At 45.0% G+C, this 22,092-nt stretch overlaps 1 protein-coding gene across 7 annotated transcripts in view; it reads left to right on the top strand.

Moving 5' to 3' along the window:
- FHOD3 (formin homology 2 domain containing 3) overlaps positions 1–22,092 on the top strand; it is a 456,179-nt gene that overhangs the window by 335,229 nt on the left and 98,858 nt on the right. For 3 of the 7 annotated variants that reach the window (XM_032421241.1, XM_032421240.1, XM_032421238.1), the window contains 3 exons: positions 3,602–3,949; positions 4,349–4,423; positions 9,333–9,440. In XM_032421241.1, coding sequence (XP_032277132.1) covers positions 3,602–3,949; positions 4,349–4,423; positions 9,333–9,440 — 531 coding nt within the window. Of the gene's footprint in view, positions 1–1,017; positions 1,111–3,601; positions 3,950–4,348; positions 4,424–9,332; positions 9,441–22,092 lie in introns of all 7 variants that reach the window. The other 4 variants (XM_032421242.1, XM_032421243.1, XM_032421245.1 and 1 more) reach the window with 3 other exon arrangements.

Below are 22,092 nucleotides of genomic sequence, written 5' to 3'. Positions count from 1 at the left end.
GAGGGGCCGAAGTGAAAAAAGATAAAGGTCACTGGAGTTTAAGAACACAAAGGAAGGAGAAGACCACAGGGCCTGGGGTAGGTGTTCCGTGTGGAGCGTGACATGAGTCAGGTGTTGACAAGGGCTCAGAGCCCAGAGGAGGGTAATGATTCGGTTATCAAAGTCTGTACTCATGTAGCTCCAAGGACAAAACCCAAGTTAAACTGTCTTAAGTGCAAGTGAGAATTTATTATCTTCCATTGGTGAAAGACTAGGGTAGAGTTTTAAAAGTACTGGATCCAGGTGTTAAAATTGTCATGGGACGGCTACCTGCACCCCCCCCCCAACTCTGCTTTTCTTGGATTGGCCTTTAGTGACAGGCAGCCTTCCTCCACTCGTAGCTCCACAATTCGGGTGCCCTTATGGTTACTCATCCCGGAGGGCACCCGGAGAAGTCCCAGGGGTGACACCGCTGACTCCACTCAGGACCATGTGTCCACACTTGAAGTGGGAGCGGATCAGCCCCCTGCACCACCACGTTCCCTGGGGGCAAGGGAGTAGAAGGTAAAAACCGTGTCCCCCATGGAGGTAAGTGCCAGATTGGCCTGACCCCCGGTGGTCTCTAAGCCAGAGGGGTGCAGGGAAGTGAGGACTCGGTGCTCTTGGCAGGAGCGGGATGTCGCCAAGAGCACTCACGGCGTGACTCTGTGTGGAGGAGGCAGAGCGCGGCAGAGCACCTGCCCGCAGCCAGAAGCTGCTCTGAACCGCGTGGTGCGGGAGGGGTGCAGGGCAGGGGCATCCGGCCCACCTGACAGAGAACTTGGCCTGTGCCGGGTTAGTGTATCTCTACCCACGTTTAAATGTCCTCATCTCAGAACTGTCTCCTCTCGCCTAACGGACCGAGTGTGTTCTTTCCTTTTCAGCCAGCTGGAGTGTTGTGTTGTGTTTTGTTTTTTTGCTTCATCTTCCTGTTTGTCATGCTTATCTCGCTTTTCCATCTCGTGTCTGCGCATTTCTCTTTTCCTCACCTTGTCTCAGGGAAGAGGAGAAGGAGGAAGAGGAACGGCCAGTCACGGAGCCTGATTCAGAGGAAGAGAGAGAGCACGATGCCCCCTGTCAGGGCAAGGACAGGTACCGAGCCTGGGCCCTCCCAGGCTCCCACTAACAGCCGAGGTTACTTCCTAACAGATCGTTTGCAGCCACCTTCCAAAGATCTCCCTTCCTCACTGGCTCCCACTGGCAGTCTTTACCCTGAACACAGAGCCACAGAGTGACTAGTTTTGTAGAAACAGCTGAGCACGTGTTCATTAGAGAACCGCACTGTCCCTTCCTGACCTTGCTTTACGGAAAAAAATCGCGTAACTGGTTTTCTCCCTGCTGTTCCCTCCCTCATTAGTGCTTTGGCTTAGGTTGACACTGACTAGAAAGATGTTCATGCCTGCTCGGAAAATGTTAGTAACCCTTTCAGCATGGTAGGAAGGATAATTCCATGTGTCCCCTTCTTCCTACTAATTTTACCAATGTAACAGTTGCTAAAGTGTGTGGGTAACAACTATGTTAATGATGCAGGTTGGTTTTTTATCCAAATGGACGGGAGTACGTTTCACCCCATGCAGCCCAGAAAATTTTCCCATTGTCTGTTTTCACCCTGAGCATAAGTACCATGATTCTACAGCCTTTTGAAGGAGTTTACTGTCCTCTGCTAATACCTTTCAAGTATGCGTTCTTTCTATCTTCAGGCAGTGTTAATAGATACAGACACCTTGCAGATATTTTTTTAATTTTGTAGGTATTTTCCCAAAATGATGTGTTTATAAAAGATAAAAGTTGATCACCAGTAATTTCATCTTCTAACACTACACTGCAAATTGAATATTTTTACTGTTTTTCCACAAATAAGCAAAATCAAAGAGATCTTGGATAAATTAGGATGAAACCTCTTTCTTACAAACTTCAAAATCAATGGGATTCCTTGCTGCTTGGCCTCTTTCTCCAGGCCACCAGTACACAAAAAAGGGGTCCGTTTGACGTGCTGAGACACCCGTCATTCCCAGGGGCCATGGAATCCTCTCTGATCCGACAAACTAGTGATTGTTTCCCTGCTTTGGAAATGTCTGGGAAGAAGCCAGCAGGGTGGGGGTGTGGAGAGAGGAAAAGAATGACCTGGTCACAAAAAGTGAGCCACCCATGTCAGAATGAGCGGGGAGAAAGATTGTCATTAGCCACAGCCCCTCACCTATGGGGAGCTGCCATGCCTGTGGGTAATGATACCCAGGGGTGCTCTGGGGAGGGAGGAAGTTTGGTGGATAGTCCCACCTTAGGTTGAAAATCAGCCACCGGAGATCCTGTAGACCCTCCATGAATACACTGGTTTGGCTCCATATGTGCTTACATTTGCGTGGTCTGTCCCACCCACACAAACCCATCGCCCTCGGCTACTCTCATGGTACAGCACCTCGGACCAGAAGGAAGAATCTGGCTAGAAAGGGCAGCCTTCAAAGCATCCCTCTTGATGTTGTGCTGTCTTTACATAGGGTTGTTATTTCCACGGGTAGATGGTGGGTTATTGTTCTGTAAGGTCTTTTTTCTATACGATCCGATGCTGGAGGCATCCTTGATCAAAATACAGTTAGGCTTTCAGGTTTTAGGAAATAAAGTGGTGCATATTTAACACCGGGGTATATTTAACTGCCATCCGCTCATCCAGCCAGGGGAACTGCTATGTCCCTGCCCCTCTATACAGAGGGAGCTCCGAATTTGAGGTAGAAAAGAAAACAGATCACGTCCCATTCCCGAATGGGCATGGCTGGGAGTCAAGTTCTCCGGGAGAAGGACCATGGTTTTGAAAAATGCAGAGTTTAACAGAGATTCTGTGGTTATAAGAGTGTACATCCAAAGATCTCAGTGGTCCAAATCCAGTCCTGTGAAAATGGAAAAGTTTTACAACTGTGGCAGAATTGGGCTGCCTGAAGGAGTCCAGATGTCTAGGGCTTAGTCGTAGAGGTGCGTGGTGGAGAAAGTGTGAAGTGGGCCAGATCTGACTTGAGTGTGCCAGTCCCTCTTTTCTGGCTGTTTGCATTCCTTGCTGGCATTCCCTCTCCTTTGTCCTTTCCATCCCTGCTTTTGAGGAAGCACCTGAAAGCAGGGACCTAAAGGATGAGGCTTGGGGAATACTTGTTCCTCCAGGCTGGGCTTTTTAGGAGGAGGACAGAACCTCGATTTGACCAAGAGAAAGGAATGAAGTTCAAATCGTGGAAATTCAGGTGTCAGTACAATCAGTGGGGAGAAACTGGGGAGACTGGGGAGCTGTTGAGCAAGAGCCTTAGGGGCTCCATTAAATCCCCACACAAAAGCCTCTGAAGGCCCAGAGGCCAGACTGGTTTGCAGGGATGTGTCCTTGCGTTCGTTTGGCAAGTCTTGCCTCCCAGATTGACAAGCCCAGGCGCCGGGATTGTTGGGCGAACGAAAGCTTCTGGTGGTGGGCTTCCATGCTGCAGTTCAAGAAACAGCTGATTCTGGAGTTAAGTGACCCTAACAGTAGTGGGGTTTCTGTGCCTTGTTTGCTTTCCTAACCTTTGCTTCCCTTTCCTTCTCCCGCTTCCCTTCCTCCCTGCTGGGTCAGCAGAGAGGCCAGACCTGCCTCGGAGCAGAGTCCCGCTGGCAAGGATGCTGCTCCCGAGAGCTCAGCCCTCTCCAGTGCCACCTCGCAGGGAAAGCAGCTTCCGGCCAGCACTGCGGTGGGGAGTCCCTTGCGCAGCGGGTCCTCCGGGGCTGCCCTCCTGTCACCGCCCCTGACCCCTGCCTCGGCCTCCCGGCCCTCCTCCACTGCACCTGGCCCCCCGAAGACATCACCGACCATAGAGAAGCTGCCCTATGTGCCCCACAGCCCTTTCCACCTCTTCTCCTATGACTTCGAGGATTCGCCCTTGTCCGCCAAGGAAAAGGAGGCCGAGTCCCCGAAGGAAAGCAGGTAGATCTAGCCTCCTGGGGGCCTGTGTGAGCTTCATCCAGGGAAGGAGACACAGCATGTTGACCGTACCTTCTGGCTTGCCTGTGTGTTCGTGTGGATTCCAGTCCAAGCTGAGGGCAGTTGTGGCATAAACTAACTCCCTAACCACTAACTAACTACCAGTGTTTAGGCAAGAGGCAGAAGAAAAGAGTCATCCGTTTGAATCAAAGAGCTCTTCTGCTATAATACAATTAAAAAATGGATTTTTAAGTGTAAGGTTTTTAAAAATATGCATGGTCTGACAAAATCTATACATTTTGCACCTACCTGTGTGGGTCTTGTTTGACCTGAAGAATGTAGTGAAGTGTTCTGCCCTCTTTCTGTGCAGTGTTTTGAGTGGGATTTTCCTTCCTTTAACAGTCCCTCTGATTCTCTCCATTTGGGCACGTATTCTGCCTCTGAACCTTACAACTTCCGGTCTTTCTCTTCTAATAGGTGGGTGTCTTTATTTTCTCTTCCTTTTCTATTGCTTCCTGTTTCTATTCTAATGTGTGCGTTTTTCTTTCAAAGATTGCTCATGGCTCCCCATGAGATGGCAAGCAATTGCAGTTTGAATCCCTTGACAGGCATTGATGCAATTACGTGACTTAAGTATGAGCGCTGCAATAATTCTTGCAAAACTTGGAGAGAGGAGCAGAGGGAGGGGGGTGTGCAAATCAGAACTGCGCAAGGAAGTTTTAGCAGGTGCTCATCGCCTGCCTGTGTGCCTGCCCTTCACTGTTGTCTGGCTTAGGAGTTCTCTGCAGGGTGGGGAAAGGGGGACAGAGGGTTTAAATATTTTGAAAAACCAATTGTCCCAAATCAGTGATTGATAATACCGATGGCTTCTCCTATCTTAGAGTAATAATCATTGATAACACTTATCTATTGATTATGAGCTGGGCCCTATACCTCCCATGAAATTAGCATCTTAAAGTATTACTTAATGCTAAGAGGTAGGTTCTGTTACTAGCCCTTATTTAGAAGGAGGAAACTAAGGCACAGAGAGCCAGGGAAATGGGGAGTGGTTTCTACCCCAAGCATCCTGCTCCAGGTTCTGATCCTAACTTGTAGGTTGTACGGGCCTCTCTTTTAGGCAGTCTGTTTCTCTCCTTCCTGGGGTCATACACAGCAACTCCAAATACCTGAACCCTGGCTGCTCCCCGCGAGGGGTTCTTCGGGCAAGTCCTTGTCAACAAAATGTTTCTGCCAGAGCCTGTATTTGGGGGACCCTCGGCCTGGGTGCCCAGCAAGAAGTTATACCTTGTTTTGAATGAAGGCGTATGGGACCCAGACCTGAAGAACCGCTCTTTCACACCACAAATAGGACCAGTTGCAATGGGTGTCAGATGCTTCATCTAATAAATAGGAGAATTAATCTAGAACTGTGACCATCAACTTTTCTGCTTACATATGACCTAAGAATATTTTGACACTTCCCTCAAAGTTTTTTTTTTATTAAAGATTTATTTATTTAGAGACAGAGACAGAGACAGACAGAGCGTGTGCGCACATGGTGGGGGGAGGAGCAGAGGGAGAGAATCTTAAGCAGACTCCTCCCTGAGTGTGGAGCCCTACCCGGGGCTCGATCCCATGACCCATGAGATCATGACCTGAGCCAAAACCAAGAGTCAGAGGCTTAACCAACTGGGCCACTCAGGCGCCCCATACTTCCCTCAGTTTTAAATAGCCTGTCTCAAGTTTTTTGTTAGGAGTTTAAACAGTTGTAAAAGATGTAATTTGTCTATTGTATATGTGCTTTAAATTCCTTTTTGTCAAAACCTTGGGGTTTCAGATTTAAATGATTAAATTCTGGGAAACACCTGCGTATGCCTGATTGACAAAGCCTGTTCTCAGACGAACGAGACTGAGTTTCTGTCAGAAAGTCTGACTTTATGTTTCAGTTCAAATACGCGCATATCCCTGTGACAGCCATCTCACTTCTAGAATTGAGAAGCAAAACTGGACAGACTGTGAGGTATTTGGACTAACTGCTCAGCTATTTCAAAAAACCAACAGAGGGAAAAACGAATTATGCTTGTTTTATTATCATAATGACATTTAAACACAATTCCCAGGTAGGTGGGCAGGTAGATAGAGGGAATGCGTGAGGCCTCGCTCTGAGTTTACTCCTGGATAAAGTGGTGCCTTCTCCTTACTCAGTATTTCTTAAGGGATTCCCTCAAGAATGAGGCTTGTGCACACTGTTCCTTTGCCTGGCACCCTGGAGGTTTTGCTGCTCGAAGCACTGCCCCACGCTGATTGGGCCTGGGTGAGGGTGTTGCTTTTTTTCCCTAAAAGTGGAAGGCCATCCTGGAAGGGGAGGCAGGAGAGGAGAACTTGGAGACCTTAGGAGTGGCCGCAGGCAGACCCATTTTAAGAAGAGAGCAGATATAGAACTCATTTCCTCTTGTTTCTAGGTTGGCTTGGTTTGCCTGCGGGAGTGTGTGGACTCCACTTTGAGCACCTTCAAACTGCAGGTTCTCTAGGAGTCTCTCGTAGGTCTCAAACTGTGGGCTTGCTGGATCTCTCGCATGATTTTTATGGAGCGCCTCCAACACGGCTCTTAGGTCCTCCAAGAACAGTATCTATGTGCAAGTTAAGAGCTGTACATTTGCCTGGAATAAAAATAACTTGGCAACCTCATCTTCCCCAGCAGGCTGGTGGTAGCCCATGAGGGTGACTCTGGACTTTCTGCCGATGGTCTCACGGCCTCTGATGGGGCTTTCCTGGGCCCAGGTCCTTCCCACTTGGTTGTCGCCACTGCTTATAGTCCTGGGGGATGGGAGTAATAGAAACACATAAATTGCTGGAATGAATATACACATAAATTAAGAGAAACTGCTTCGTGCTTGTGCATGAAGATTGCCCTACATTTAACTGAGAAATTTTTACAATTTTTTATCTTTTGTCTGACAGGAATTTGAATGCTGTATAAATATTGTTTGTACCTATTAATTTTCTGATGTTCCCTCACTGTGGTTTTCATGGAGTCTGTACAGCTCAGTGGTTGACTGCCATTGAGCTGGTTCTAGTAGATGCCAACCAGTTAGTCCATGTAAAGCACCAAAGGAAAAAGGTACGGTGAATTGAGTGAGTCGTAGGATACAGTTCATTGGGCTGAAATTGAGAAGCAAAACTGAATGGACTGTGAGGTCTTCGAATTAATTGCTCGGCCATTAGAAAAACCAAAGCAGGGGGGAATATGCATTATGCTTGTTTTTATTTCCATCGGGTCATTTAAACTCAATTTTAGTAAAGTAATCCTGTTATTAAAACGTTCTCCAAGATGTCCACTTTTGGTGGGAAGGGGATTGTTTCAGATGCTTATGTGGAGTAACAAGCTGAGTGTCCAGGCGGCTGGGGGCGCACGGCTGAAGCCTGAGCACAGGGGCCTCAGAGCTCCTGACAGCATCCTCCTTCCCTGCCCACGTCACGGTGCTCTCTGCCTGCTTCTCTCCCTCTTCTCTGCTCCTAAGCTTTTTTCTCCTTTCTCTGCTGCCTCCTTTCTTTGTATGTTCTTTTCATCCTTTGCTTTTCTGCCCTCTCCATGCCCTGTGGTTTGGGAGCATTCTCAAAAAGTCAAACTAACCCTCACATGGAGAAGCAGTTAACCTGCTAGACACAGAGCATATTGGGTTGTTAAAGAGAAAAGAAAAGGAATGCCCAGAAACCAAGTCCCATGAAGGTGATGTGTTAACTGAGGAGGACGGTAGAGTAAGATTGTGTGATCTGGGTCTTCATCTGCCTGGTGGCATGCCTGAGTACTAAGCACAGGCCTGACATGTGATACCAAATACCCAAGAAGAACAATAGCTAAGCAGACCAGACTTGGCAGCACAGGATAGATTTGGGGTAATATAAATATTTTATTTACCATTATAATAATGTAATTTATTAAGTCAGATGGAAAATATATGTCTATATTCCACTTTTTAAAATAGATGGCCCGTTTTTAATTTTTTTCTATACATAGCTTTTGATCTTTGAGAATATTTTTATACAGTTGTAATCTAACTTGGTATGAATATTATATTCCGATGTTTTACTTCAGCCTGTATATAAACATGTTCCCTACTATCATGTACAGAATTGGCAATCATTTTTAATGGTTGCCTGATATTCCATTGATAGATAATAGGTCACACTTTTTAGCCATTCTTGCGTCGTTACCTACTTGGGTAATTTCCAGCTTTTCCACCATGATCTTAATAATGCTCCAGTGAGTATCACCATGCATGACATTTTCAGTATGTAAATAACCATAAGGTTATGTTAGCTTCCCAAAAGTAGGCTTGCTTCTGTGAAAAGATATTCACGTTTGATGTTAACTTGCTTCCCAGAATGATTCATGCTGATTTCTGTTGATGGGAGCTTGGACTGGATTCACTGTGTGCAGGAAGGTCCTTGCGCCCTTATATCATAGTAACCCATGGGATCCCACTCACCCAAATACAGTGTCCCCAACCAGTTTAGGGAAAGGAGTCGGCCCTGCCTTGTGGCTGAGTTGGTTGAGAGGCAGAGCTCATTGAATCTCATTGTTTGTAACTAATCATGAGTGTCTGCTCCCCAACTCCCCTTCCCCCGCCACAAGGGCTTCACGGGATGCTTTGTTTTCTGGATAAACATTGAGTGATACTAGCTAAATGCAAACTGCTAAAGGACAGCTTTTCGGAAAAACAGAAAGAGAACTCTAGAACTTTACAAATCCTGAAACTTGTGACAGATGACTGGGAAATGATAAAGGATCATTTAGACCCAGTGGCTGTACTCTTGGTTCCCAAAAGAAATATTGGCTGAAAACGTGAATACATGTACCTCTGGTCAGCAGATCAGTCCAGAAGTTCTGAGGACATTTTGGTCATCGGGCACGTGACAAGATGACATTTAATGAATGGCATTGATTTGGAAATACCTAAAGCAGAATTTTTAATAAGACGTTTGTTCAGCTTATCATTTGGTATTTTCTACAGATCTTTGATGGATTTAACATTAGTTGTAGCACCATGAGAGGCACGAAGAATCTTCATATTTTCAAATGAAAATAATTTGGATTCTTTGTTAGCAAAGAATTTTAACATACATTTAACAAGGAGATATGAGGGTTTTACTTAAACCCTGTGTCGTAAATTCTGCTGCCTAACAGTCTTGGCCTTTGAGAAACCTCTCTAAATGAGAAGTAATCAAAACAAAGCAGTTAGTAAATCTCTTTAAGTTAGGATAATCACTAACAGTATTAGCATTTCCAAGCCTGATTTTCTTGCAAAAATTAAGATAGTTTGCTAAACGTTATTCATTTACTGACTTGTACTCATTTCTCTGTCCTTCCACCCTCTTCCCCACCTTAAACTTCTGCACTGTTTAGATACAACAGCCTTGGCAACACCTCTTACCACTCAAGACCTTCTGGATCTGCTGCGCCCGCCACCCCCACGCCATCTCTCTCACCCCCACAGGAGCCCAGGCTGGAAAGGTAGGTTTTATAAGAAGCATGCTGAGTGCTTCACTGTCCTCCAGGGAAGGAAATCAGTTTAAGAGCGACTAAAGGAAAAGTATAAATAAAAAGCATAATCTGAGGTATTTTCCTTTACATAATGTAGTCCAGACGCAAGAATATCTTCTCTTTGACACTATCTACAAAATAAATATTATATTAGAGGTGATATTTGTTAGTATTGTCTCATCTCCTTACAAACTTTCCATAGAAAGTATAAAAATTTGTTCCCAAATACGTAAATGTGAATGCTTTGATTGACTTGTGAAAAACCAGTCTAGATTTTGTGTAAGGTCTGCATTTTGTCCTGTATACATCAGTTTTTACCTTTGAATGATTAATTCCATATAAATCAGGGGGTAGCGGGCCCATTAAGGTCAATACCTTAATGTAATTAATCCAGGACCTACCAGAAGAGAAAAGAATTACATGGGTCCATGGAAGGAATGTAACTTGGCAAGAGTATTAGACCACTAGAAATTAACTAATTATTACTTCTGGAAACCAGTGATTGCACAAGGATGTGTTTACAAGGAAAAGGTAAGACCTGTAATTTTAGAACAATTAAAAACAGTTACCCTTATATGGCAAGAGTGCTGAGTTAGAGAAGACTGGCCAGGGTTCCAACATACTCACTGGGAAGTTATTTAATCCCTGAGGGTGAAATACCACTTATGCCAACTCTTACCTTAGAGGGTGGTTTTGACGAGCCAATGAAAAGGTACCCATGAAAGCACTGTGTGAACCCCACCATGTGGGTCCAGTGGGAAGTGACAATATGTCATAAGATAGAACATCCAGCGGCTCATGATCGATCAGAAATCTAGACCGGAGCAATTCAGAGATCATTTGCCTCAAATCACGAATGTAAAACAAACTCAACCTGTATTCCATACTTTGATCATCTTCTGCATATTCTGAAGTGTGTTTTGCTGAGCGTGGCTGGTGATTTGAGGTTTGGCTGGGATGGAGAGCAGGCAAGACCTTACAGCCCCAGGAAGAGGGGCTGTCCAATAGGCTTTATCTCACCACCCATCACGTTAATCTCCAAAGGGCATATAAGCTCCATGTTCTCAAAATCTCAGGTTCCACAGCCCAGCATGGCCCTGGGCTTAGTTGGGCTTAGTTAGGTCTTGGCAGTAAGATAACAAGTTGATTACCTTGAAGACCCTGTCCTTCACCCTAGGGTACCTCTTCTTGGGATCAGCTGAGATCACTTCTGGTCCCACAGAGGTCACCAATGAAGAGAATCCTTGTGAGATTTGGGGGCCATGAGAGATGTGAGATTTGGGGGCCAAAGTCAGGAATATTAGAGTCTTACTGATATTACATCTCACGTCTTGTACCTGCTGGGTGGACAGCAACTTGGGGACAAGAAGCAGGTGCCATTCACTGCTGTGTGCCCCGTAGTACCTGGGGCCTGGCTTTGGCAGCACTGGCAGTAAACACTAGTTGAAGGATCAGGTGAATTACCCACTTATTGGTTATTACCCACACCCGCAGTGTGGAGGTCCCTGAAGGTGACAAGTTATGAGGATGGGAAGTTTGCAGGTTTCCAAAGCCCTGGGCTTTGTGGGAAATTGCCCCTAGGTCCTAAAGAGGAAGCCCCAGCCTCTGCCTCCTTCTCATCCCCTGGAAGCCCAGTTCCAGGTTTGAGCTGTGGAGCCCTCTGGAAAGACTTCTGCTCTTGTCTCCTTCCCTGCTCCATCTGGCTGAGTGTGTCTTGGGGCCTGGGGTGGGGTGGGGATGAGGATTAAAAGAGGAAGGGTGGGGCTGGATCCCAGAGTGTCTGGGGAGGAGGCTAGTCTTCATCCTGAGACCTCAGGAGCTGTTAGGGTTTTGAAGCAGCTGGTGAGGTGCTCTAACCCATCCATAAATGGAGTCAGTGGGTTGAGGCCACGGGGACAGGGGCTGCCAGAAGCTGCGTCTGAGTCCAAGAGAGTTGACCATGCCCAGGAAGGGCAGTGGCCGTGGGGCTTGAGAGGAGCAATGGGTTTGGGCAGACTTGGAGGAGGGTGGGAGCAGGGGTAGCAGAATGAGTGAGGGTTCAGGCTTGCTTGAACATGAGGGTGTTAGAAACTAGGAACTGAGACAGAAGTTACTGGAAGAAAAGCAAATCGAAGGTGGAGATGTTCAGCCTGGGGCATGCAAGGCATGAGGAGTCTGTATGACACCCAGAGAGACATTGGGGGGCCCCAGGGAGGTGGACTCAGTGGTCCTTGGCTTGAAGAAGGTGCTGGCATGAAATCCCTCCAGGCGCCTGCTGAGACCTGGTGACTAGAGAAACCAGTAACGGAGGCCTTTCCTCTCCTAAGTGGTCTGTCCTCTCTTACAGCGTTCTCTGCCACAGAAAGTTCTTTACCTGCACCGTCTACTGTCTCCACTAGCAAGTAAAGCTTCACAGGGTTTATTACTTCCTTTACATTTGCATGTTGTTTTTTTTTCTCAACTATCACTGTCTATGGCTTTGCAAAACCATATGATGAATCATTTGAAACATCAGATGTGCTGTTTCATTAAGACCAGCAAGGCCCCAGGCCTGGCTGTGCCACCATGTTTTACTCTTACTTTGCTGGCTTATATCAGTGACTGTAAAAAAAGAAAAATAAGGAGGGCCCCCAACTCCAACTCATATTTGCATACCATCACCCAAATGTACAATGTCAGTTGTATGTATTATAATATATAGCTTAATGCAGCTTAATTTTTTTCTTTTTCATTTTTGACTACTGGATTATTTGGATGTCACTCATAATCTGTTTTCACATTTATGACCATTTCCTGCCCTATTAAGGTATATGATTGTTTTTACTGAGGTATATACTTTAGTAGAATTTGTAAGGTTATTGAAATGTTTTATATACCCATAATTATTGAAACCAAAGCGAAAAACTCAGGAAAAATGTTGAAGTATTATGAACAATAGTTGGATTTTTGCGGTGAGAAACCACATCTTCTGTTAACACACTCCTGACGAATAAACAGCTTGTCAGGGTCCTGTGCAGTACTGGAAAGATCTAGAACTCTATTCCCTTGATTTGGAAATAAGACTCCTTTCCCTGAAGTTCTAGGAGAATCAGGCCAACTAAAACACCCCTTCAGGCAGGTCGGGCCACTTACAAGGGGCCCAAATACCACCAGGCATCATTGTGAGCTTAGAGTTTTCCGTATTTTTCCCAAGCATACTAGTATATTGGACATTAATCAAATTTGGAATGATAAATTGACCTAGAAAGGAAGAACTGAAGAAACAATATACAGAATTAAGTCAAGGCAAGGGTATTAAAATGAATCCATCTCCACATCTCCTATTATAGCTTCATTTATAGGACTCTCTTTCAGAAACAGTGTAACATTAATTTACATGAAATTGGAAGTTGAGTTGTGCCAAAACAAAAGAAAATAAGAAAACCAGAACTATTTGCGAAGGCCCTCAGGGATACAAGATGCAACTGTTTAAGGAAAGCAGACTTTCTAAATGCTTCAATTTTGAAAATGTGCTTTTTGAATGGAAACGTTCTAAATATTTTTAGAAGAAAAAATTGCAAGAATATTTGAACCATTCATTTTGAGTATTCAAATGAGACAAACAAGCAAACAATAATTATGCCACAGCAAATGTGTCTGGGAAGGTGGGAAGGGCAGAGCGCATTCTCTTTCCATTCCTGCAGTGACATCTCCATCTTGTGGGCCTTTTCAGAAATGGCGGCCAGGCGCTTGTTTGGTGTGGTGACTGCAGTTCCTGGGTGATTGTGAGGGGGTTGGAAGTCTAGTGCCTGTGGCTGAAGGTACTTTGAGGCCATCAGTCTTGGCGCTGGGCCTGGGGAGTACGCTGATGATGAGGCCCAGCTTATACCACGAAAGGGGGCATTAGGTGAACACACTGAATGCTCAGTGGGAGCACACTGGAAGAACCCCAGGCCTAGATTTCAGGGGGCCAGGGGGGACTTCTTTGAACACTCATTGAGCTGAAACCTGAAGGATCAGAATGTGCCTTAAGCAATGATTGTGTTCTCTCTTCCAGTTACAACAGTACCATTGGTTACTAGAAATGACAATCACCTGCCTGTTTTATAGATTCCTATCAAGAGCCTTTAGAAAAGTTTGGGAATTGTCTGCCCCGTATAGTTGTCCCAGCAGAGTTTTTCCTAATTCCTGGACAACAGTAAACCCATATATAAGTAACGGCACCTCCACTGAGAGTAATAATGGATAATAAGGGATGAGTAAAGGATGTAACTTAAAATTTTAGTTTTATATGGGCTTTACGTGTACACCACATAGCATTTAAAAGGTGTAAAGGGCTGTTCGGTGAAAGTGAAGCCCTCTCCCCAGAAGCAACTACTCCTGGCAGTTTCTTAGCTCTGCTTCCAGAGATGTGCTCGCTTCAGCAGCACATATGTTATGCTTCCAGAGATATTTGATGTTCACAGAAGCGTAGACATGTTTAATAATCTTTACACAAAGAGTAATACACTATACAAACTGTTCTGCATTCTGCTTTTTCACTTAAAAAATGTACCACAGTACTTAAAATTGTTGCTTTCTTTTTGATGGCTGCATCCTACTTTTTTCTCTTCATATACCCAATTCCATATTGATGGGCCCCAGTGTTTTGCTGTGACCAGTGACACTGCAGTATAATTCGTACCCATGTGTCATGTTGCATATGTGTGCTTATCCATAGGGTAAGTTCCTAGAAATAGATTTGGTAAGTCAGTTGTTGATGCATTTTAAATTTTGTCAAATTGCTCTTCATGAAGATTGTACCCGTTTTGATTGTCAACCATAGTGTGTGACAGAGCTTGTTTGCCCATCCGCCTGCAAAAGGACCATTTGACTTTTCAAGCTTTGCTTACCTGGTAGTGAAGAGTTATAGGTCAGTAAAAATTTAAATTTGCGCTTCTCCTACCATGAATGTGATTGAGTGTGTTTTCATATGTCCACAAGCCTTTAATATTTCCTTTTCTGGGAATGTTTGGTTCATGGTCACTGAGTTCTTACCCAAGTGTAGGGGTTATTTATAGACTGTGATAAGAACAGCAATTATTTTCCTCAATCATTGGTCTTTTTACTTCATTTCTGGTGTTTTTGCCATGCAGAAAAATTTAAATTTTATGAGTTAAATGTATTAATCTTTTTTGTCTTCTGATTTTGTGTTCCTCATGAGGCAAACCTTTTTTCCCATGCTTGCTTCCAGAATTTCGACCTACAATTTTCACATTGAAATATTTTATCTATCTGGAAGTTATTTTGGCACACAGCATGAGGCAGAGATCCACCTTAAATATTTTCACTTGTTTGCATACCATTTATTGAATAATCCATCATTTCCCTACCAATTTGTCGTACACCGACAGGAATACAGATTCAAGCATGGGTCTGTGTTCAAACTGTTCCCTTAGGAGTATCTCCCATCTCCTGCCTTCTCTGAGGCTGTCAGGAGCTCTCCTTCCTCCCAGTTCTTGTCTTTATGGTAATTGACATATGGAATAGAGAATGAGGGGTATTTGGGGAGCCTGGGACAGAGCAGTGAGGACTAGGAGAATGGGAGCCTGCTGTGTTGAGCAGTGACTTCTCCCAAGTTAAGCTCCCCCTTGTGGCATCTCACTTCCTGTGACCCCCTTCAACACCTGTCTCCACCATTGGTGTGGCAACTTCTTCCTCAGAATGAAGATGTCTGTTTCCATGCATTTCCTGCCTGTTTTCAGGTACTTTAGCTCTTGTATTTACTACCTGCCTGGTAGGCCTTTTGACTGTTGCCCTGAGTGTAACTTGCTGATACCTGTCTTCCTCATCCTGATTTCCTCCTCCCCGTGGGCTTTCTGTTCGGCATGGATCTGCATGCTTGTGTCCTCTTGTTCTGGTCAGCTTTGGCTTTTATCGTTTCTTGCCTTCACTAGTACCTACATGTGCCTTGAGGTTTTACTTGTTTGGTCTCCAAACCACCACCTTCTCCAAATATATGATTCATGTGGTTTTCTGGATCTCAAATACTTGCTGGCTATGTTCCATCACTTGATCTATATGGTACTTTGTTAAAAAATGTGTTAGTGGAGTCAAGAGCCCCACTGTCCATTGGGGCTTTAGTTAAAGGTTTTTTTTTCTTTAATTTTAAGTTTAAATTGGTCAAAGTAGAATTTTTTAAAAGATTTTATTTAATTGTCAGAAAGAGAGAACATAACCAGAGGGAGAAGCAGGCTCCCCGCTGAGCAGGGAGCCTGATGCAGGGCTCCATCCCAGGACCGTGGGATCATGACCTGAGCCCAAGGCAGACACTTAAGCAACCGAGCCACCCAGGCGCCCCATCAAAGTAGATTTTAAAAAAAATAAACCTTGAACATCACTGAGAAAATCCTGAATAGCATATAAAATAAGATAAAAGGCATTGCCTTATTATGTGATCACAATTAACGGCACCCGGTCTATAATTGCCAGTAGGAAATAAAAGGTACCAATGTAGACTGAGTCCCTACCAGTCAAAGAAGTTGTGTTCTCCTTTTACCATGTAGACTCCCTTCTCGCCTGCCGCTAATTCCTGATCCCAGTCTTGTTACACTGAGTTCCTGTAAGGCTCGGTGTGGTCCTGATTAATCGACTGTGTTACACCCAAAGCGCAGGAGGGGAGAAACGCCGGTGCGTTGGCTGAGTGAGTTTGCGGTAGGTCTGGCTCCCTGATGGTAGCTTCATGCGGTGACTCCAGGTGTTGGGGCACCATCAGCCCTCTGTCCTGCAGGAGGACTCTGAATCCTAAATAGACTCTAGAGACTCTTTCTCCCTCGTGTGTTTTGGAGCCAACTCCTCACCATTCCTACTACCAGAGATTTAGTTCAAGATCTGTGTCATGCCTGGACTAGCTATTGAGTGATCAATGTCCTTCTGAAATGTAGATCTGAGCAGGTGACTTTTCCTGCTTAGAAACCTCGAATGACTCCCACTGCCTATCAGTGAAGCCCAGCTTGATTAACATCACCAATAGGATCTCTCACATTTGGGTCCTGCATGCACCTCCCAGCTTTATCAGCCATCATGTCCCCCATCCTCACTGTGCTTTAACCCCATGGAGATGCCATGAGCATACCAGGCTCCCCTGAGGCCCCTTCCTTCAAATTTGCTCTGTTCTTTGACTAGCCTCTCCTTTATTTATTCACTTGATTCCTTCTTGGCCTCTAAAAGCCATGTAGATGACATCTGTCCTATAAAACTCCTCTGACTTCCTCAGACAGAATGAATTGTAACGTCTTTGTGGATTCACATACCTCTATTTCAGCTCTCGGCCCTTTGAATCATTATGCGTTTACCCTTTTGTTTCTAAAATGGGATTCACAAATCTGCAGTGGTCTGTGGTAGTGGACTTGGGTCCCACAAAGCCATGGGATCAAGATGGTTGACTTTTCTAGACTGGCCATTTTATTATAAGATTTGGGGAAAATCATTAAGACAAGCAGGACGATGCTCTATAGGATCCATGTTCACATGACTTCTAAAGAGACCGTTTTTCTTTTTGCAAGGCAAAAAGCAGTCTGTGCTGATCTCGCGTTTCTTGCCTTCTCCTGTAGGACAAGTGCTGCTTCTTCGCTGCTGTTGGGCAGAGCCATTTCTGTGTCTCCCACATGAGAGCCCCCAGCCTCCTGTTCGCTGCCCTGCCCCAAACCTCTTTGTCAAATAAACAGGCGCACAGATGCCTGGCCAGGTTTAACCTCACAGAATCCTGTTTTCTTCCTTTGGAAAGTGGGATTAGAATAGATTTTTTTTAATTACACAGTTCTCTCATCCTTGTTTCTATAAGAGGTAAATATAGCAACCTTCAAGGGACGTATCGTAATTCTGTTGGGAAGTGAGAACAGTGTGTATAACACTTAGAGTTAGGTGAGATCTCTAACAAGGAAATGTAAATACCACTCCTCAGAGAAATGCAGATGGAACAGCTATGCACAGAGCAGCAGACAGTTACCCTGTGCTGTGCACTGAGCCCCTATGCCATTCCCCTTCTATGCACCTGCTCCTAGTGTGTCAGCCCCTGATGACCTGGTTTCTGGTTATCATTGGCCACCGTGGTTTTGCACTAGCATTGTACAAAGATTACAGAGTGAAAAAGGGTAAGAATGAGGGAGAGATTGCTCACTCTGAAAATGTCCTCCTGGGTCCCTTGTCCCATTTTCCCCCACTGCTTCCCACAAAGCCCAGCCATAAGTAAATAAGCTTTACTGTTAGAATGGGAGAGGCTGAGTTTCTTCCTGGGTTGATTTGAGAAAGAGTATGTGTGTGTAGACAGATAGCAAGATATATAGACAGAACCTCCCCCCCCCACCCTTTCTCACTCTCTAATTTGTACGGTCCCAGTGCAAAACCAAGGTAGCCAGTGACAACCGGAAACCTAGCCATTGGGGGCTGCACGTGCTCATACACATGTATAATGACCCCTCTATTTCATTCAGTAAATATTTTTTATTCAGTGCTCATGATGTGCCCCCCTATGCCGGCATGGGAATCCAGCACTGATTTACTCAGACCCTGCTCCTGGCTTCATTGGGCTCACACTCTAGTGGCAGAAACAGATGATAAGCAAACCATCAGCAAATAGAGAGTTTCCATTGCAGTAAATTTTGTGAAGAAAATGAAATTTCATAGAAGAGCTTAGAGGCCATCAAAGTGGAGAGCCTAGCATAGGTGTTCGGTCCTCGTGAGGGACACCTCTGGTAAGAGGTCTGGGAAACTGAGTCACCAATGTAAGACCTGCTGCATTTTATCCCTAGGTTTGCCAGCTCTCATGATGAGACGAGCAAGCCCATTTAAATGAAGAAAATTAAAAAAAAAAAAAAAAAGTGAGTTCACATCTGTCTTCAAAACAGATCCTGAGCTGGAGAACTATGTTTGGAAGAGATTTGGTGTTTAGAGAAGGGGTAGGCATGCATGGGAGGTATAAGTTGGGCTGGAGAGGAGAGGAAGATAGAAGACGGGGAGGATGGACCTCTGTCTGGGCCAGCAAGGCCAGGAAGCCATGATGCAGGAGGTTCTAGTGGCAATCCATGTTTTGGAAGCTGCAAGAAGAATTTAATTATGAAGCCACATTGGGTTGGTCCTGGAGCTGTGACAGGAAGGCTGGCCTCCCAGCTGGCAGACTCATTTGATCTTGGACAGGAGGGTGGAAAGTAAGAATGAACTGGCAAGAACTGCTATGAGCCTGGGGTCAGGGCCTGCAGAAGGGGCCAGAGGACAGGTCGAAGCATGACACCAGCTAGGCCTGGAGGAACGGCCTCATGCCGTGCCCGTGATGAGCGTAGTCACGTGAGGCTGCACATGGGGCCAGTCTCCATGGCATGCTGCCCGAGCTCTGCTCTTCCCCCTGTGTCTGGGAAGCTCGGACCTGTGCTGAAGCAGCATGGGGCAGGCTGGAGAAGGGAAAGCAAAAGGAAGCCTTAAACCCATGTCCCCGTCTTTGATAGCAGAGGTCTCCGGGATTGTAGCAGTGATGATGGAGAAAGGTTGCCTGTTTCTTAGGGCTGCCTCTGGGGTTTGCTCATTTCATCTTGCGAGCTGAGATGTAGCCCCAAAGTGTGAAAGAAGATTCAGACATTTCCTCACTTCAGGGCAAGCAGACGCCTTTTATAGCTAGGCATCACCCGGAGTTCTCTCTTCTCCTGTGATCCTTAGATCGGGTGACCCCCAACTTCACAGCCAGGCTGTGAGGACAACCTCACTGTTGTGCATTGTCAAATTGCCATTTTATTACTATTCTTTGATCTCTATATCTTCATATTAAATTATCTACTGTGAATTAAGTGATCATTTCAAACACCAGATAATTTGTGACCTTAGTTTGACTTCTGTGACCGTATCACCAGAGATCATTTTTTTTTTAATAAAAAATGTTGAAGATCTGCTGCTTTTACAAATAAGACTTTTACTTAACTCCAACTTACCAAAAGGAGTGTGTGTGTTTAAATAGCTTATGCAGTATAATTGACATAAAAAAGTGGAGCAGAAGTGTCGACATACGTATGTGCGGGTGAAACAGTGCCGGCGGATCTCCGTCAGCCCAGACGCTGTCTCATGCCCTTCTGTGCTTAGAGCTGCCGCTCCCCATCCCAAGCAACCAGGGTCTGCTTTCTGTCATTATAGATTAGTTTACATTTTTTAGAGTTTTATATAAACGTAATCACACTGTGTGGACTCTTAGGGAGGGGTTGACGTCTTTCAATTAACATAACCGTTTTAAAATCCAGTCATTGTGTTGTACGTTTAAAGACTTCATTCTTTTTTATTGCTGACTAGTACTCCGTTGTAGAAATAGACCACAGTTTATCTGTGGACCTGTCGATGGACATTTGAGTTGTTTCCAAACTGTGGCTATGAGCATTTGTTTGCAAGTCTTGGTATGGGAATGTGCTTTCATTTCTCTTGGTGAAATACCTAGAAATGAAATAGCTGAGTCATATGGTAGGTGCATGTTTAGCTTTTTAAGAAATTGCCAAGCTGTCTTCCAAAATGGTTGTACACCGGAGTACTGCTGGCCTCATAAAATGAGATGAAATGTATTCCTTCCTCTTGAACTTTCTCTAAGACATTGGTCAACACTGGGGCTCTGGCCTAACGGACTTATTTACATGCCCAGCGCTGCTATATCCCAAATGGGACTCCTCTGGCCTCCGTTTCCTCATCTATAAAGGGGAGAATAATGGAACTTCATGCAAGAGGTCGTAGGGTTTAAAGAATCATTTCACATAAAATAATTGCCACCCAGTATTATTGTCTCCATAAATGGTAACTCTTATTATCAACCACATTTCAGTGAAATGGAGTTCCTGTTTCAGACATCCTGGCGAGGGAGGCTTTAACCAGATGGGTTGTCTGGGGCAGCCCCTGGGGCCTGGTATGGCCAAGATTAAATATTGCAATTCCTCTCCCTCAGAGTATATCATCCGCTCCATTGCAAAATCTCTGGCTCTGCTCCACCTGCGTTCTTAGGTGGCTTCACTCGGTTGCAGTTGCCTCGGGTGTAACTGACGTGACTTCAGCTTTCCAGCTGTGTTCTGGGGTGGCTCGCCGTCCCGGTGACTCACCCGGCTGGAAGTCGCGGCAGGAAGTTTCGGATCAAATCCCCAGCCCACTCCGGCCTCTCAGCCTGGGAACTGCCAGGGTCCTATTCCAGATCTAGCCTTGGGGATGGCAGCTTGGCTTTCCCACCACATTTAGAGATTTTAGGCTCCCCACATAAACTGAGATGTGTCATGTACCCGTTATGGCCCAGATGCTGTGCTAAGCAAACGCCTACCTCAACTCTCATGTTAACCTTACGGTGCTTCATGAGTTGCTAGTAGTATTACCACCATTTTACAAACAGGTAAACTAGGCTCACAGGTGTTCAATGATGGGCCATGCTCAGGTTTTCTCTAAGCCTTGTGCTCATTCCTTTTTGCCATAGCTGGCCCTCAGACCAGCCAAGATTAAACATCGCAGCAACTTCCAATCACTGTAGGTATTCTTCCTGGAAAACTTAATATGAAAGATAAAAATCTGTTAAAGATGCCTTTATAAGGAGAAGAACTTACCATGCTAGCCTGAATTTTGGCATTTGGGTGTTCATTTTTCTGTTTTGTTTTGTTTTTTGTTTTTTTTAAGGATGATCTGGGATATTCCCCTTTGTCTGGTTTGAATGCATTCCAGCATTGATGTTATAGGTTGAGCGCATTTCCAGAAACAGGATTTATAGGACCACAGTTTATGTTCTCACATGTTGGGCTTATCCAGGAGACCTAGGGAGGTCTTTATTAATTTATTAATATTATGTTTATAGTCTTTTGTTTCCAGTATGACTGAAGTGGCTTATATGCATCTAGGACAGAAAAGCTCATTGGGGGGAGGAGGAGTCTTTTAATGCTCCCTTCCTGCTACAGGGATCTGCGTTAGGGTGCTCAAGAGAATGGATCTTGAGTTGTTCAAGGCATTTTGTTTCATTTCCAGAAAAGAGGAACCATTCTGCTTTGCTTTGAGTTAACAGCTCACGTTTCGGTTCTTTCCAAACTGAACTTATTAAGGAAGGAGACTTCACGTATTATTAATGCTGCCTGACAAAGCGTTTGCTGTGTTCTGACCAGAGTCAATATGAGAGCTTCTTACAAGGTCCAAGTGGGCAGGAGCACAATCTGCAGGAAGGAATGGCCTATCCATTTGACTAAACTGGACCCTCCTTAACTTTCTCAAGTTCTAATACTACTTTATTTTTTTTTTTTTTTAAGATTTTATTTATTTATTTGACAGAGAGATAGAGAGCACAAGTAGGCAGAGTGGCAGGCAGAAGGAGAGGGAGAAGCAGGCTCTCCGCTGAGCAGGGAGCCGGACGTGGGGCTCGATCCCAGGACCCCAGGATCATGACCCGAGCAGAAGGCAGCCGCTTAACCGACTGAGCCACCCAGGCGCCCTAATACTACTTTAATTTTATACAGGCTCTAATGTTCATAGTTTATATAAGGAAATGATGTTATGTACCATATAGAGAAGCTTCACTGTGGCTTCATTAGCATAGCCATTAATGGCCCATCAGTAAGTTTATGTATTAAGTTTTTCCTAAAGTAAGCAGAAACGTTTAGAAGAACAAACTAAAGGCAGAAGTGTAAGGCGAATGGCAAGG

Source organism: Phoca vitulina, unplaced genomic scaffold (assembly GCF_004348235.1).
Source record: "Phoca vitulina isolate PV1807 unplaced genomic scaffold, GSC_HSeal_1.0 scaffold24, whole genome shotgun sequence".
NCBI classification, from domain to species: Eukaryota; Metazoa; Chordata; class Mammalia; order Carnivora; family Phocidae; genus Phoca; species Phoca vitulina.
This window is presented reverse-complemented; position numbering and strand designations above follow the sequence as displayed.